At 58.6% G+C, this 16,347-nt stretch overlaps 1 protein-coding gene across 1 annotated transcript in view; it reads left to right on the plus strand.

The window, feature by feature from the left end:
• Window positions 1–16,347, plus strand: part of CELSR3 (cadherin EGF LAG seven-pass G-type receptor 3) — a 74,979-nt gene that overhangs the window by 37,088 nt on the left and 21,544 nt on the right. The window contains 14 exon segments of the mRNA XM_075004885.1: window positions 436–599; window positions 1,336–1,461; window positions 2,102–2,271; window positions 2,599–2,784; window positions 3,057–3,167; window positions 3,633–3,801; window positions 4,953–5,094; window positions 5,774–5,894; window positions 6,689–6,872; window positions 7,101–7,202; window positions 12,305–12,399; window positions 14,130–14,339; window positions 14,890–15,073; window positions 16,186–16,335. Coding sequence (XP_074860986.1) covers window positions 436–599; window positions 1,336–1,461; window positions 2,102–2,271; window positions 2,599–2,784; window positions 3,057–3,167; window positions 3,633–3,801; window positions 4,953–5,094; window positions 5,774–5,894; window positions 6,689–6,872; window positions 7,101–7,202; window positions 12,305–12,399; window positions 14,130–14,339; window positions 14,890–15,073; window positions 16,186–16,335 — 2,114 coding nt within the window.

A 16,347-nucleotide genomic window follows, 5' to 3' on the forward strand; every position in this document is an offset into this window, starting at 1 on the left:
AGGGAGGGACTCAGATTCAGGGATAATGTGCTCTGGGCTCACCAAGGCCTGGCAGGAAGGAGCCTACGATGCTCCCACCACCCTTGAGCTGGGGTGGCCCTGCAGCCAGAGGTCTCCCACAGCCCTGGTTGTCTCTGGTTTGTCCCACATCCTGCACACCCCGCTGGCCAGACAGGATAAAAGGTCTGAGTTACTGTTGGCCTCCCAGTATAATGTGATGTCCTTCATGCACGACGTAGGTACAGCGCCTGGGTATGGAGCATCTGCCTCATTCCCATGGCTGTGGATGCCAAGAATGGGGCCTCTTTTATGGCTTCCACCCCCGACTGGTTATATCTGCCAGCTGCCGAACTGCAGGCGACTGAGCAGCGTGGGGCTGGATGGGGCCTGGAGCACTGCAGGGAAACATCTTTTACAGACCTTCTCTTCCCACAGGTCCCTGGACCTCACAGGGCCGCTGCTCCTTGGAGGGGTGCCCAATCTGCCTGAGAACTTCCCAGTGAGTCACAGGGACTTCGTAGGGTGCATGAGAGACCTGTACATCGACAGTAAACGGATCGACCTGGCCACCTACATTGCCAACAACGGGACCTCTGCAGGTAAGAGGAGTGTGTGGCACCTCTCCTCCCTGCCAAGGCCCACAGGGCTGCATGTCTCCCCAAAATGGAGCTACCTGCTGGTGAAGGGGTGTCCTCTGTCCACAGCTAGGGCTGCCCAGCCTGTAATAACAGCACCAGCTTCTTCACAGGGCCCTGACTCTTTCCAGGAGACAGATGGCCCCTGAGCCCCTTCAGTCCAGGACAGCGGTGCAGGCCAGTTGTCTGATGTTCTTGGTGAAGTAGAGGCCACTGCACAAGAACCCGGATAGACAGGAGCTTACTTCATATCTCACTGGGTCGGCCAGGCCTGGGTCAGATTCCAGCCAGGATCCTAGTGTGAAAGATTCTGTATCTCACAAAGAGCCCCTGGCCTCACCCCAATAGTGTTTTGCATTGCCGCACCATTCAGGAGCTTTACGTCTGGTAGCACCTCTGGGCAATGCCAAGCCAGCCTGTCCTTGAGGGTCCTGGGTGATTCCCTGGAAAAAGTCACTCTAGCTCTCTGCTGCCTTGTCACACAGTGAGGGGCCGTGATTACTGGGCTGGAGGCAGAGCATGATGACTCTGCAGAGATCTCAGCTGCAGCTTCCCCCTTTGGTTGCTCTGAGGAGCTGCTGAGATTTCTCCCTATCTGGGTGTTCAGGGTGTTTGCTGGGAGATGAAGCCAGGGCCAAACCATTGCAAATAACATTCCCCTCCTCTCTCTGCCTTGGCCGTGTGTCTGCAACATCCCCAGGATGCCACGCCAAACATACCTTCTGTGATTCCAACCCCTGCAAGAACGGAGGCACCTGCTTGGTGGGCTGGGGAACCTTTTCCTGCGAGTGCCCCGTGGGCTTCGGGGGCAAGGACTGCAGACTGGGTGAGTGACCCCTGGAAGCAGCAGGCTGAGGACACACCAGGGAAGCATTGGCCTGCAATTGCTCCACAAGAAGCCTGAACATTCGGGTGAGAAGGACCTGGTGGGGCTGAAGGCCCTGCCTGGTCTCACCCTTGTAGCAGCAGGACTCGCTCTCCACCAGGGCGCTGCGGTGCGTGAGTGAGATCTTTAAGAGGAGATTAGACAGACACCTATCAGGGGTGGTCTAGAGACTCTAGATGGTGCCTGGTCCTGCTGTGAGGGCAGGACTGGACCTGATGACCTCATGAGGTCCCTTCCAGATGTAGAGTCCTGTGATTCTGGAATGTCACCAGCACTGAGCTTTACTTCCCAGAAGAGAAATGGACAGTTGCCCTGGCAACAGGTGCAGCAGAGGTTGGAAAAGACAAATAAATAACACCCCTCCAAGGCTGGGGTCTCCTGCGGGGGGCAGCGCGTGGAACTTCCTGCCCCTTGCTGGCATGAGGTGCAGCTGGGCTTCCACCTGCTTGGACCCTGCAAAGACTGACCCATCTAGTCTCCCCTGCCGAGTGAAGTCTGAGAGAAGGCCTTGGGCAGGACTCAGTGCTCCCCACATTACGCCAAACCTCCCCCGGCTTCATGCTCCTGCTTTCCCTTCCAGCCATGCTCCATGCTCACTATTTCCATGGCAACAGCGTCCTGTCCTGGGACTTCAAGAACGAGGTGAAGATCTCCTTGCCGTGGCATGTGGGGCTGGCGTTCCGGACGCACCAGCTGGACGGGGTGCTGCTTCAGGCTCACGCTGGCCAATACACCACCCTCCTCTGCCAGGTACTGCCACCGCAGCCACATGCAGCAGGGCTCCCAAGGAACGTCTGCTCACTGAAGGCGGAGGGAGCCTGCCTCTTGGTGGCCCTGGAGCAGAGACTTATGCTTGGGTTGTCAGAGGCAGGTCCCTGGGACCTACCTTCCTGTCTAATGCAGCACTAGGGTTGACACACTGCAGCAGATTCTTGGCTGCTGCAGGGCCGGGATGTGTGTGAGGCCGTGCCGGGGTCCCTGCCCCACATACAGCGTGCACGAGGGGATGTGGGGAGGAAGCTTGAGCTGGCATGGGCCTTGCTCACCCCTTGGGTCATTGGCTCCTCGTCTCCTCAGTTGGACTCTGGCGTGCTGTCCTTCGTGGTGAGCAGAGGCTCTGGGCACACCACCAAGCTCCTCCTGGACCAGATGCACCTGAGTGACGGGAAGTGGCACGACCTGCAGCTGGAGTTGCGGGATGTTCGCAGTGGGCGTGACTCTCGCTATATCATCACAGTCAGCCTGGACTTTGGGCTTTACCAGGTCTGTAGCCTCACGGCCCCAGCCAGCAAATTGACTCCAGGAGGGCTGAGGTCCTGCCTGTGAGGCATGTGATCTCTGGCGCCACCGCTCTGTCGTCAAGGGGTTGCAGATGTGCTTCCCACTGGCAGCGGGTCATGTTTGGCCCCAAGTAACTGACTGGATCTCTGAACAGTGGGGTGGTGTGGAGCAAGAAGGGACCATGAAGCCCCAGTGACCCAGGTTGGGGACCCAGGAGTGGCTGGGTGAAGCTCCGTTTTTGGCCTCTTTTGCAGGACACGGTGGTTGTTGGAAATGAGTTGCATGGGCTGAAGGTGAAGCATCTTCACATTGGGGGGATCCCAGGGTCTGGCGAGGTGCAGAGTGGCCTGACGGGCTGCATACAGGTAAGTGCTCAGCTCCAGCTGCCTCCCACGGTGGGCGGGAGTTAGAGGTAGGAAAGGGGAGTCCCCAGCCCCAGCTGTCGAGGCTGCTCCCATTCCAGATGCACACAGAAATCCAGTCCAGGGCCCTCCACTCCCAGGGGCTGCACCCAGAGTCCTGTGGCCGTGCTTCGGGCCTGTGTTGGGGGAGTCCTGCCGGAATGGGTGGTGACATGTGGGTGGAGCAGCAAGGCAGGGGAGCAGCCTAGCAGTGTTTGCTGGGTGACTCGGCAGAGCCCTGGGGAGCTCGGTTGTATGGCTGCTCTTCTCAGAGCTTTGGGGTCAGCTTTGCTGACTGGAGCCTCGTGGAACCAGAAGGGTGGAGCCAGGATTCCTGCCTGAGAGCCGACCTGGGCCCCACAGGCCGTCTCCTGTCACTGAGGCCCAAATGAACCTGGCTTTACCACGCACATCTGCCTCGGTTTGCAGGGGGTGCGCCTAGGTGACACGCCCGCTGGGATGGCGTTACCCAAGCCCAGCAGAGCTTTGAATGTGGAGGCAGGATGCAGCGTGCCCAACCCCTGTGACTCCAGCCCTTGCTCTGCTAACAGCATCTGCAGGGATGAGTGGCAGAGCTACTCCTGCGTGTGCCAGCCAGGTAGGGCCCATCCAGCAGAGCAGCAGGCAGCTCTGGCTTCCTTTCACTCCCTGTCCCCCTTCTCTCACTATTCTATTTCTTCTCCCCTTCCCCTGTGTTTGGCTTGTGTCTTCTCTCTCCTTCCACCACCAGCCAGGGGGCTATTTCCACCCCGGCAATGCTCCCTGGGCCAGCACCTCAGAGCTGCGTCTACACGTGCACGCTACTTCGAAGTAGCGGCACCAACTTCGAAATAGCGCCTGTCGCGTCTACACGCGTCGGGCGCTATTTCGAAGTTAACTTCGACGTTAGGCGGCGAGACGTCAAAGTCGCTAACCTCATGAGGAGATAGGAATAGCGCCCTACTTCGACGTTCAACGTCGAAGTAGGGACCGTGTAGACGATCCGCATCCCGCAACGTCGAAATTGCTGGGTCCTCCATGGCGGCCATCAGCTGGGGGGTTGAGAGATGCTCTCTCTCCAGCCCCTGCGGGGCTCTATGGTCACCGTGGGCAGCAGCCCTTAGCCCAGGGCTTCTGGCTGCTTCTGCGGCAGCTGGGGATCTATGCTGCAGGCACAGGGTCTGCAACCAGTTGTCAGCTCTGTGTATCTTGTGGTGTTTAGTGCAACTGTGTCTGGGAGGGGCCCTTTAAGGGAGCGGCTTGCTGTTGAGTCCTCCCTGTGACCCTGTCTGCAGCTGTGCCTGGCATCCCTATTTCGATGTGTGCTACTTTGACGTGTAGACGTTCCCTCGCAGCGCCTATTTCGATGTTGGGCTGAGCAACGTCGAAGTTGAACATCGACGTTGCTGGCCCTGGAGGACGTGTAGACGTTATTCATCGAAATAGACTATTTCGATGTCGCAACATCGAAATAAGCTATTTCGATGTTGGCTGCACGTGTAGACGTAGCCCAGGAGGACTGGGTCACTCGGTAGCTCGCTCTCTTTGGGAGGCTAAATTCCAGTTGCAGCCAGACAGCGGAAGTCCCTTCAGCAAGCGGCATCAGGGGGTCTGGTTCTGGCTCACTGGGGAGCACAACGCCCTGTGATCCACCTGAACAGACTCCCTCCCCTTGGTGCCCCTGCCGCAGCAGCTGCATTTTCCCAGGGTCTCCTTGGGAAGCTGCAGTGTCTCGCTCCCTGTCGTGAAGGTCTCTGTGTCCCTCCTCAGGGTACTACGGCGGGGGCTGCGTGGACGCGTGCCACCTGAACCCCTGCAAGAACAAGTCGGTGTGTCGCCGGAAGCCAGGCTCTCCCCTGGGCTATGTGTGTGAGTGCGGAGGAGACCACTTTGGGCAGTACTGTGAGCACAGGTGAGCCCGAGGGCAGCCCCGCCTTGGCCGAGCTCGGCTCCGTTCCCAGCAACAGCCTCCGGGCCTCTCACAGGGATCCAGGTGCTTGGAGGGGGCTGGTGTTGAAGTTGGGGGTTGGAATCAGCCACCGCTCGTTACTGCCCCGCTGATGTCAGCCTCCCTCCTTTGTAGTGTTACCAATGGTGAGTGGGGAACTCTCTGCAAAGGAGGGTGGTGACCGCAGGTGGAGAATAAGCTGCAGCAGCAGGATATGCACGAGCGGGTGTTGGGTCCAGCATGCGCTGTTCCCTCACCTGGCTCGCCTGGCCAGCAGCGCCCCCTACTGGCCAGTCTCGAGCGTGCACTTGTTGGTGCAACCGCGGCTATAGGTGTGCTGGCTTTGGTGGAGAGAGGGAGGGTGGTCTGGGTTCTCCCTCCCTGTACCTCACTCTGCTCCTCTCACAGGCCCCGGGGGCGTTTTCTCTCCCTGTGGCCGAGGGAGGGTTAGATCCTTCTCTCCTTGGCACCCATCAGAGCTGCTGTACATGGGGCTGCTCAAGTGCACCGCGAGTCTTTCCCGCTAAATCCCGCTGCCTCCGGGGGCGGGGCCCAGCCGAGAAACAGACTCTGCTCCCGGGTGAGCACTCGGGGGTGTGTCTGGGGGGAAGGCTGTGAGGTGACTGTTGGTTTCTTTCCTCAGGATGGACCAACAGTGCCCGAAGGGCTGGTGGGGGAACCCGACCTGCGGGCCCTGTAACTGCGACGTGAGCAAGGGCTTTGACGCCGACTGTAACAAAACCAACGGGCAGTGCCACTGCAAGGTGGGGGGCAGCTGCGCAGCACACCCCTCCTCTCACCCAGCCGCAGGCATCCACACCCTGGCCCTCCCCCCACCCCGACCTGTTCTTCAATGCCCTGCGCCCCTCGCACACACCCAGCCCGCCAGCACCAGCTGGAGTCCCTGTCCCAAGTCCTGCGTGATGCCATCACCGGCCTGCTGGGGCAGCGCATGAATTCCCTGAGCAGTGTTCCCGCTAACTTTTTCCATCCCTGGGGGGAACAAATTTTGTTATGTGCACCGAGGCCTGTGCGGATGTGCACCACCATAGAAACACAGGCTGGGTGCATGCGGCTGCTCTGCTAATGAGCTGGGCAGCACCTGATTCTGTCCTGAGCAGCCGCCCACAAGCACAGCTGACAGGGAACACAGCCTAGCCCTCCTTGCTGTGCAGGGAACGCTGCGTTTCAGGCCCTCCTGCTGCTTGGGAGGTGGGACGGGGACGTGCCTCTGCCCAGAACTGGGGGGCCTGTATGTAAGTTGGGAGAAGCTGGGGGAGCCCCTGCCTGGCTCGCTTTGCACAGGCTGCTGCCCTGCCAACCTGAGGGTGGCCCTGAGTCCCACGCTGAGGCTGTGCTCAGCCAGCGCAATGTTAAGCTGAAATTTAGGTGCCTCTTCCCCTCACCGCTCTTCCTATCTGGCTGGTCCCCCTCCCCTTCCCACTGTGCCCCACCCCTGACTTACCAGGCTTCTCACTCTCCCCCTTGGGCCCTTCCACCCTGCCACCCCCTCCCCTGATTCGCGTGTCTAGCCGCCTTCCCTGCCCCTCTCCTGCAGGAGTTCCATTACCGTCCCAAAGGGAGCGACACCTGTCTGCCCTGCGACTGCTACCCCGCTGGGTCCTCCTCCCGGTCATGTGACCCGGAAATGGGCCAGTGCCACTGCAGGCCTGGAGTGATCGGTCGACAGTGCAATAGCTGCGACAGCCCTTTTGCAGAGGTGACGCCAAGCGGCTGCGAGGGTGAGTTTGGAGGGACACGTGTGTTCTGCGTGGGACAGCGACATGGAGCCAGAGCAGCAAGGCCTCATGCTGAGCTCAGGCACTAGACCTAGGGAGGGTGTCGGCCAAAGCTCCCTGCACCCTGGGACATCCTCCCTGCCCTTGATGTGCTCCTGCAGGACGCCCTGCTGGGATACACGCCTCCCCTCGGCTCACGCGTAACACCAGCTCCTTCCTTCCCATTTGCAGTGCTCTATGACGGCTGCCCTAAAGCCCTGAGAGCTGGCGTCTGGTGGCCTCAGACCAAGTTTGGGCTCCCTGCTACAGTGCCTTGTCCCAAAGGCTCCTTGGGTAAGTGGTCCTCATGGGAAGGCTGCAGAGGGACACATGGCAGGAGACCATCCTGCCTTGTCCCCTCAGAGAGATGAAACCCCTCAGCCCACAGCAAGGTGCTGAACCTCCCACAGTCCAGTGCCTGCTGCTAGCACTGCCCTGGGCAGTTAGGAGGTGCTGGGTTGTCGGGTTTGGAGCTGTGGAGTCCTGAGTCTCTGGCTTTCAGGTGCAGAGAACTGTAATTTGAGGTGCAAGGAAGCTGCTTCTCTAGGTGGGTAGGTCCTGTGCTTTTTGGTGCATTGTTTGCCTGAGAGGCTCACAGCGGCCCCCAGGTTAGAGACCAGCTAGCCATTTTGGTGAGCTGCTCTCATCATTGGCCAGCATGGGGAAAAGAGAGGAGACCAGCTCTTGAGTCTCAGCTGCCCCTCCAAGTGCTTCAGGCAGGACAAACCCCTCCACCAGATCAGTCCTTCTCCTGTGCTGTGTAGAGGATGGGGGGAGCCCAGGCCTGTCCTCTGCTCTGGGCTCCAGCCCAGGGACTCTGATAGCAGCTCTCAGTAATGTCTTCAAGTTTCAGCTGCCTGACAGTGATGATCCCCTGGACCACTTCCCTAGAGCAGTCCCCAGAGCCCTCCTTACTGCAGCCTCTTCCTTCTGGCCCCTGCTCACACTTGCTCCTCTCCACAGCTCCTCCACGTCTCACCCAGCACCAAGCCAGCAGAAGAGAAGCCTTTTTACTGCCAGTCTCAGCTGGTCCTTCATTGGTTCCAGCTGTTCTGTGCTTAACCTCACTCCCTTGAGTCTGCCAGCCTCTTAATTGGCCTAATTATCCTGATTGCTTCCAGCATGTGCCTGCTGATTCTGAATCAACCCTTGCTTGTTTATTCTGGGAACAGAAACTTATTCAACCTAGGGCTAATATATCTCCCCTCAGTCACTCGTCTGTAGCCCTCTGGCCTGACGCTGTCCCAGAGGGGAGATGTACTGTTTCGTAAAACAGAGAGCAGGAGAAGCTGTGAGAACATAGGAGATCTGCAGTGACCCTGTTCCAGACGGGGTGAGGCTGCAACCTCACATTGAGGTACAATTGGATCATCTCTGGGGGTCATCTTAAAACAGAGGAGTGCAGGAGCCCTTTGTGAGCAGCCTGGGCATAGGCCCAGAAACATCACTTCTACAAAGAGCAGGAGGGGCCAAAACTCCTGGGAACCGGCCCTCCCTCCAGCCCTGCACCCCCACCTGTCACTGCAGCCACTGCTGACTGAGCAGCCACTTCTAGCACTATGCCCTGAGGTGCAGAGGAAGGTTCTGTGCCCGTAAGGTCCTGTTGCCCCCTCCTCCTTGAATTCAACCCTAGCGCAAAGAGCAGGACAGCCCAGCAGCTGTACCTGCCACGATGCCGCAGAGGAAGAGAGCTGCAGCCCAGGCCACGGAAATGACATTTAGCACCTTAGACAGCACCTGGAAGCAAACAGGGGTCTGAGGTGGCCCTGTTGGCCACCCCTGCACAGCCAGGACACAGCCCTGCTCTGCCCCAGCTCCTGAGCAGACTTCAAAGGCCTCCCCAGCTAGAGCACACCGTAGCGATACAGCTGTGCCTATCGTTGGAGAGTGCCACATGAGAAAGGCAGGGCAGCAAGCTCCCGGCCAGTGGGAGATGGGAGTCACAGGCTTCTGGGAATCCAGGGTGGTTCTGAGCCCAGAAGGGCAGTCCCAGCTGCTCCCCTCTGCTGGGCTTTTCCCCAGGGATGTGCATTATTCTCCCACGCTGGATTCGAGCTCCTAACCGTGTCACTTCTCTTCCCCATTTTCGCTCCCTCCTGATTAGGTTTGCGGGGTGCAGGTAAGGACCTGTTGTTGTCCCGGTTCCTGTGCTGTCTGCTGCAAGGGCTGCTCCATGGGGCTTTTCGTTCTTCTCTCCCTGCCTGAGGCCCTATGCTTCCAGGGCTGCTGACCCCGTTACTAACGCTGCACCTCGCATCGGCTCTCTTGTGCCCTTGGCTGCCCTCGATTGCCTCACCTCTCCCCGGGCAAACTAACCTGCAGAGATTCAGCTGCAGCTGTACATGGCTCTCCTTGCATCCCACCCCTTCTGTCATGCTGCCTTTGCACTATCTCATTTGCTCCGGGGGCCCAAGAACCTGCAGAGCTGGGATCTCTGAGTGCCACTGTCCCTGGGGGATGGGAGAGTGGGTCTTGGCCACAGAGGAGCTCACTGGTTTAGGCTTTGACCGGAATGGTTGGTTCTCAGGCTGTGATGGGCATCGAAGGCTAATGGGCACTTCCCTTCAGACCAGAGGAAAGGAGCTGCAGTCTTGCAGGGAACACAGGTGAAAGGCCCCTAGAGAGTCCATGGAAAGAAGTGACCGTAGGAGGAACCTATGTGGGTTGATCAAGGCGGGGGCCGTGTGTGGCCGAGACAGAAGTTCCTTTGGGGCACGTGAGGAGCAGAAGCCAAGAGCTATCAGAAAGGAGCTCTCTGTGCCTGGCAGGCTGGCTTATGGCCCTTGGGACAGAGCAACTGGGAATTACTGAAACTCATCCCAGCTTCACCATGTCTCGTGTTCCAGGAGAAGTAGAGCAGCCCCCAACTCTTCCTCCCAAGCCACGTTGTCTAAGGGCCATTCTCTAGTTAGCACATCATAGCAGGAGCCTTGATAAAGAAGCCCAGTGACTGAGAACGTTCTGCAGGCGCCACCCAAAATATGGCCACTCATCCAGCCCACCGGGATTGCTGCAGGGGTAGAGGCTCTATCTCCTGCTAAAGGGATGGCAAGAAGCACAGGTCAGGGAGAGCCACTTCCCCTTAGCTGCTTGCTTCTACCACCTTCTGTCTCCAGCCTGGGCAGCTGCTGCAATTGGCAATGTGGAAGAGAAGGAGAAGGAGAAGCCCGTAGGGCAGAGTGAGGGCAAACTAGCATCCACAGACTATGTGTGGCCTGCTGGACCTTTCATTCTGGCCCCAGTCTTCCGCTGGGGAGCAGGGTCAGGACAGCCTTGCTAGGAGGAGCCAACGCAACTCCTGAGCAGAGCAGCATGCAGGGGCACCCTCGCCTTCTGCCCCCACCCCCAGCACCTGGGCAGCCTGGTCACAGCACTGCCAGCCCAGGCCCTCCAGACAGTGCGGTGGTGGGGGGAGGGGGTCACAGCATGTTGGATTGGAGGCTGGGAGCCCTGGAAGGGTGGTCAGGGTGTGGGGAGTGGGAGGGTGGCAGGGATTCCTGAGGGTGCAGAGTGAGAGGAGTAGGATGAGGGGTCCTGGGGGAGGGTGGATGAGGGGTGGGGTTGGGCCACGCCTGGCTATTTAGGAGGTTCCCCAGCCCCCTGCCAACTTTCCCTAGCCAGGTCTCTGGACAGTGCCCCTTCCAGATATGGGAAAACGTCTGCCCAGCTCAGCTGTAGGGGATGGTAGTGGCACTGACGATGATGATGGTGAAGGGCCTGGGGAGCCTGACCATAGGAGCTCCTTTGGGCTGGGAACTCCTGAGCTCTCCTCCTGTCTTCCCCACCAACTCGTGTGACCTCAGCAAGTTGGTTGCCCTCTCTAGCCTCAGTTTGCCCATCAGTAAAGCAGAGCTGAGGCCCCTGACCCAGTGGTGAGTGTGAGGTGCGCTGGTCACGGTGTGTCGAGCCCCGGACGTGCTGAGCATTGGTCTCCTGCGGGCGCTACTCCCATTCAGGACATTGCCGGGGCAGTGCTGGAGCTCCCCTTGGTGATGGTGTAGGGCCTGCCTCATAGGACAGCGGGACTTGCAGTGCCATGGGCAATGCGCTTGCTGCTGCTGCTGCTGCTGCTTATTGTGCTGCTTTGGGGAGGGATGATGTGGGCCCTGTTGGGGGCTGGGCATAAGGAGATTGGGGGAGGGGCTGGTTTTGCACATACATGTGATTTCTGTTCCAGGAGGTCCGAGGCTCCAGCCAGCAGCGGGGCCCTACTGTGCTAGGCCCTGCGTATCCACAGAGCGAGAGCTGGCGGCTGCTCGGGGAGTCTCTCACTGCGTGGGCTGCGCCTGCACTTAGGACAGGCATGCGCTGCTGCAGCAGTGCCTTAGAGTGCCAGTGTGGCCATGGCAGGAGCCGGTGGAGAGCTCTCCCAGCGCTTTACTCACGCCACCTCCCTGGGGGCGGGTAGCTAACAGCATTGGGTTCATGGTTTATGGCACTGCAACTTGCTGTGTCGGGGGCTTTGTCTGATGTCCCCAAGTGAGAAAGTTGTGCTGCAGTAAAGTGGCAGCTTGGACATGGCCAGAGACAGCTACCGGCATAACTACACTGGCATAATAATACAGGTGTAAGTCCCTGTGTGGACACTCTTCCCAGAACCTGTGAGGCCTCCTGGGGAGATACACTGGTCTGACTAAAGCAGTAAAATTACACCACTCTAGCTGTGCCTCATGTTAAAAAAGTTCTGCATAGACAAAGGGGATGAGAGAGAGAGAGAGACCTCAAGGAACTAGAAGGGACCTCAAGAGGTCACTGAGTCCAGTCTGATGCGCTCCCAGCAGGACCTATCCCCATGCCTGATAGATTTATTTATATCTAACCTGCCTCAGACCCTTGAAAGCCTCCCCCCACCAAGGACTGCACTCACAACCCTGGGTTTACAAGGCCAGTGCTCTAACCACTGAGCTACCCCAACTTCCAGTATGGATTTCTGCAAATGCAAGCGCCAGGGGGACTTTGCCCGTAGTCTTTAGTCAGCTGCAGCCCTGACGCTAGGGGTGCAGGTTCCAGGACAGCTCCTCTCTAAGCGACTCATCCAGTCAGCCACGCCGTGTGACGCAGGTCACCAATCACATACTGCACACAGGAGTCACCCAAGGGAGCCGCTTCCAAGCAGCGCACAGCCGGAAAATGAGTTTTCCGAGCTCGTGGGTGAAAGTGGGACACTTTGCAGGAGACTTGCCAGGGCTGGGCGGCTCCCTGATGAATGCCTGCTGCAGTCGGAATGGGTGGAACAGCTGCCCCCCTCAGCGGGCCAGGGTGTGGGTGTTACCACCCAGGCTGTTCTGAGCGATCCTGACCCCGGGGTAAGATAGCTCTGGGAATGGCACTGTGCTACCCAGCTGGAAAACTGCCCTGTGTCTTTCGTTGTGAACGTGCAATGCCCCTTCTTTCAGGAGCAGCAATTCGCCGCTGCGATGAGGAGAGAGGCTGGCTGGAACCCGACCTCTTCAACTGCACGTCGCCCGCCTTCAAGGAGCTCTCTGCACTGGTACCTGCCCGCTTCACTCCTTCCCCAGGCTGCAGCTCATGGGCGGGGAGCCGCCCTTAGAAGCTCCATTTAGGCCTCTAAACAAGGGCTGGGCTTTCCACAGTGCTCTGCACCCACCGGGTGCCCACTTCTGAGCCCTTTTGAAAACCTGGTCCCAACGGCAGTACTGTGCACTTGAAAATCCAGCCCTAGAGGCAATCAGAACATGTCCCTGTCTCCCCTAGGAGCTCCTCTCAGGCCATGGATGCTCCAGACCCACCTTCAAATAGGGGGTGAATTTTAACTAGATTTTAGTTCAGTTGAGTTTGTTAGTTTGTCACAGCCACAAGCTGCCCCTGATGAATAAGAGCGTCTGTCCCAGCCCAGCAGTCGGAGAGAAAGCATCAATCATCCCAGCAGGGCCACTGGATCAGGTGACCCAGTGTCCTCGGTTCCAACAGCACTACACGTTCATGCAGCAGCTTTCTCATCGCCCCAGGGTGGTCACTTGTAGGCCAGGTCTGCGCAACCACTTATGTGGGCCCGATCTATGTTGCCTGGAGTGCGAAAAAGACATTCCAAGCGACACAAGTTATGCTGATAGAAGCACCAATGTCAGCAGGAGAATGTCACCTGCCAACAGACCTGCTGTCGCTTGTGGTGGGTGAATTAACGATGTCAAGGGGAGAGCTCGCCTGTCAGCCTGGAGCTATGAGCAACTATGGTGGAGAGTTTAGAGTGGCAAAGCTGCATGAGTACCTCTGTAAGCTGTCTAGCGTAGCCATAGCTGTAGTTACTGCCTGGTCAGTAAGTTTAAATGACGAACGTTTAGATTCCTCTGATGATTTCCTTTCCAGGCATTTGGACAAGTCATTACTGTTGGGTTGTTAATTTCAGCTCTTAGCCTGTCTTTGAAATTCCTTTGCCCTGCTGGGGTGTTTCCTTTGAAGTTGCTCCTTTGTTTTAATTCCTGCTTTGTGCACAACTTGATAACAACAACAACTCAACCTTTGTTGTTTGCCCAGTGACGCTTAGCCACTCTGCTCCAGAGCGAAGCAGCCTGTAGGCACCACAGGTGCGAGTTAAAGGGTTGCTCTGAATGGTCAGAATCAAAATTCCTCCTGAATATTGTCTAATACGCCTCAGTGATGACTGACGCTCATGAGTCTTGTAATTCAGTGAGATGGAGGAGAGAGAAAAATATTCCATTAGCTGCTCTTCCCCCTCTTCTAGCTTGTTCACTTTATGTGGAGGGCATTGCCCACTGTCATCAATTTTGCCAGCCTGTTTGTGTGGTGTTAACGCAAATGCCAGCTGGGCTCCTGGGCAGACGTGACGCGTTGAAACCACAAGGAAACTTCTATGCAAATTTGACTAGCTTTCAAGCTGAGGGAGGGTCTGTAACTCTGCGACCCCCTTGTGTGGAGTTAGCCCTGCATTGAGGTGTGTCATTTTTCTCCTCTCCCAGGGGAGCGGATGGCTGAGGCACACTTTGCTGGCCACTTCAGCAAATGCTTAGTCCCACGGCCGGCCATTAGTCTTGTGATGGTCCGTAGAGAGAACCCTCCCATGCGCAGGCTTGCAGAAGTGGCCAGCACAATCCAGTGGCAGTTGGATCCCCAAAGCCAGCAGCTGGGTCTGTCGCCCATCAGCCTTTCTCCGTTACCCCGGGTTAAAGCTGTGGGGAGAGGGACTGGATTTTAGCTCTCCATCGCGCCACTTCATCCCGTCTCCATTCTCCCTGCTGGCAGCTGGAGGGCCTGGACAGGAATGAGACGGAGCTGAACACCATTGAGGCGAAGAAGCTGGCCCACCGGTTGCGTCTGGTGACAGACCAGATGGAGCGCTACTTCGGCAACGACGTGCGCGTCGCCTCCCGCCTGCTGTCCTGCCTCCTGGCGTTTGAGAGCAGGCAGCACGGCTTCGGCCTGACCGCCACCCAGGACGCCCACTTCAACGAGGTGAGCACCGTTCCTGTCGGGAGGACCCCCCCGTTGCCCTCCCCAGCTGAGCAAACCCTAGCTCAGTGGCACTGCCCTTTGGTCAGCCGCAGCCCAGCTTTTTTGGGACTAAGGACGCTGCCCTCTCAGTCTCATCAGCCACGCCAGCCTGGGACTAGCTCTGAGCCCTGCGGGCCACAAGTCTTTAGCTCCAGGTGGGATAGGTGCAACCTGTCATGGCGTGTGAGCCATCGGGATGGTGCCTGCCCCACTATTACTCTGAGGAGCAAAAGGATGTGAAGCCTACGGAGAGCAGGGGAGGGACAAGGGGGCACAACTGAGAAGGGGCCAGCATGGACTGAGGGAGGCAACTCTTCCCATACTGTGAAAGGTTACAGCATGGGATCTTCTGCCGCTGGCGTGACGCCCAGCTCCGAGAACACTCTGCCCCCTTCTTTCCTGACTCTCCTGCAGCAGGCAGGGAGGGGCACGGAGAGAGGAGGCCTAGAAGACTTCAGAGAAAGGCCTTTTTTACCTTCAAGCCTGCTGAAGACTCTCCCTCTGTCTGCAGAACCTGCTGAGGGCAGGCAGCTCGGTGCTGGCCCTGGAGAACCGGGAGCACTGGGACCTGCTGCTGCAGAGCGAGCACGGCAGCATGGGGCTGATGGAGCAGCTGAGAGAGTACACGGGCACGCTCGCCAGCAACATGAAACTCACCTACCTCAACCCCGTTGGCGTGGTGACCCCCAACATCAGTGCGTAGGCCACCGGCGGGAAGCACGGCCAGAGGGCAGTGGCGTGGGGCTGGCCGCTCTGCTGCCACACCCCCAAGAGCTGAAACAGGCCCAGTGAAATCTGAGGCCCTGCGGCCTCCCACTGCGATTGCCGGCTCTGGGACGCCCAGGGTGGAGCTGGCCCGTGGTTGGATGGGAGACCCTCAGGAAAGCCTGCAGTACTGCAGGGAGCGGGGCTCTTGCCTCTGAGTCCACCGGGTGCTGTGCTGCTGCAGGGGAGGGAAAGCTGAGCTCCCCCGCATGTGGGTTCATTAATGTGCCCACTGCTCTTTGAGCGAGATGTCGGGTTACCCCTCTGGCCTGGCCAAAGCGCAGAGGTAGCAGTTCCGCCCTGTTCACAGGCCCAGCCTTAGGGCAGGGCAAGTGAGGCAGTTGCCTTGGGTCCTGTGCCCTGAGGGACCCACACTCCCAACTGAGTGGGGCCCCCGCTGTCAATGTGCTGCCTTGGGCCCCACCACCTCTGTGGCCAGGCCTGCCAGGTTATGCCCCTAGCAGAGTTATCCCTTAAACACTGCCTTCAGCTCTCCCAGGGGAGCCGCGCCCAGCTGCTGCCTCTCAGTTAGCCCCACCCTTCTGTAAGTCCTTTGGGAAAAGCGCCACCAGCCACAACCTTCTGCAACTCCTCGAAAATCCTCACACGGCGGACGGGGCCATCGTTCCCTGGGCAGCCTGCTCTCAGCTCGCTGAGGAGGTGCCCCTGGGTTCTGGGGTCTGGCCCACTGGCTGGTTCCACTCTCCCCACACTTGCGTGTGGATCTGGGCCGTGCATCCCTGGGTGTTTCTCTCACGCAGAGCTGGGTCTCCCCTGTGCTCCCATTAGAGGGCGAATGTACGGGAGGGCACAGGTGCCTTTTATAGGCCCACATCAAGGCCCGGCACGTTCAGAGAGCACATTGCTCCTGAGTCCTGCCCAAGCACACCCAGAGCTGGTGAGTGCGGATGGGGCTGGACTTTCTTTTCACCCGTCCAGCGCTGCTCCCTCCTCCCTCTCTCTGCTCTGCAAGGACTCTCCTGGAGCCCTGGCTGCCTGAGCTGTCCCAGGCCCCTGATTCCTCTGTCTCCTCCCCGTGCAGTGCTCAGCATTGACCGCCTGGAGAACCACACCCACGTCCAGCAGCGCTATCCCCGCTACCACAGCAGCCTTTTCCGGGGGCAGGCCATGTGGGACCCCCACACCCACGTGCTGCTCCCACTCTCGGTGCTTGCACCCCCCGCGGTGGAAGGTAAGTGACCGC

This window comes from Carettochelys insculpta, chromosome 11, assembly GCF_033958435.1.
Source record: "Carettochelys insculpta isolate YL-2023 chromosome 11, ASM3395843v1, whole genome shotgun sequence".
Taxonomy (NCBI): Eukaryota; Metazoa; Chordata; order Testudines; family Carettochelyidae; genus Carettochelys; species Carettochelys insculpta.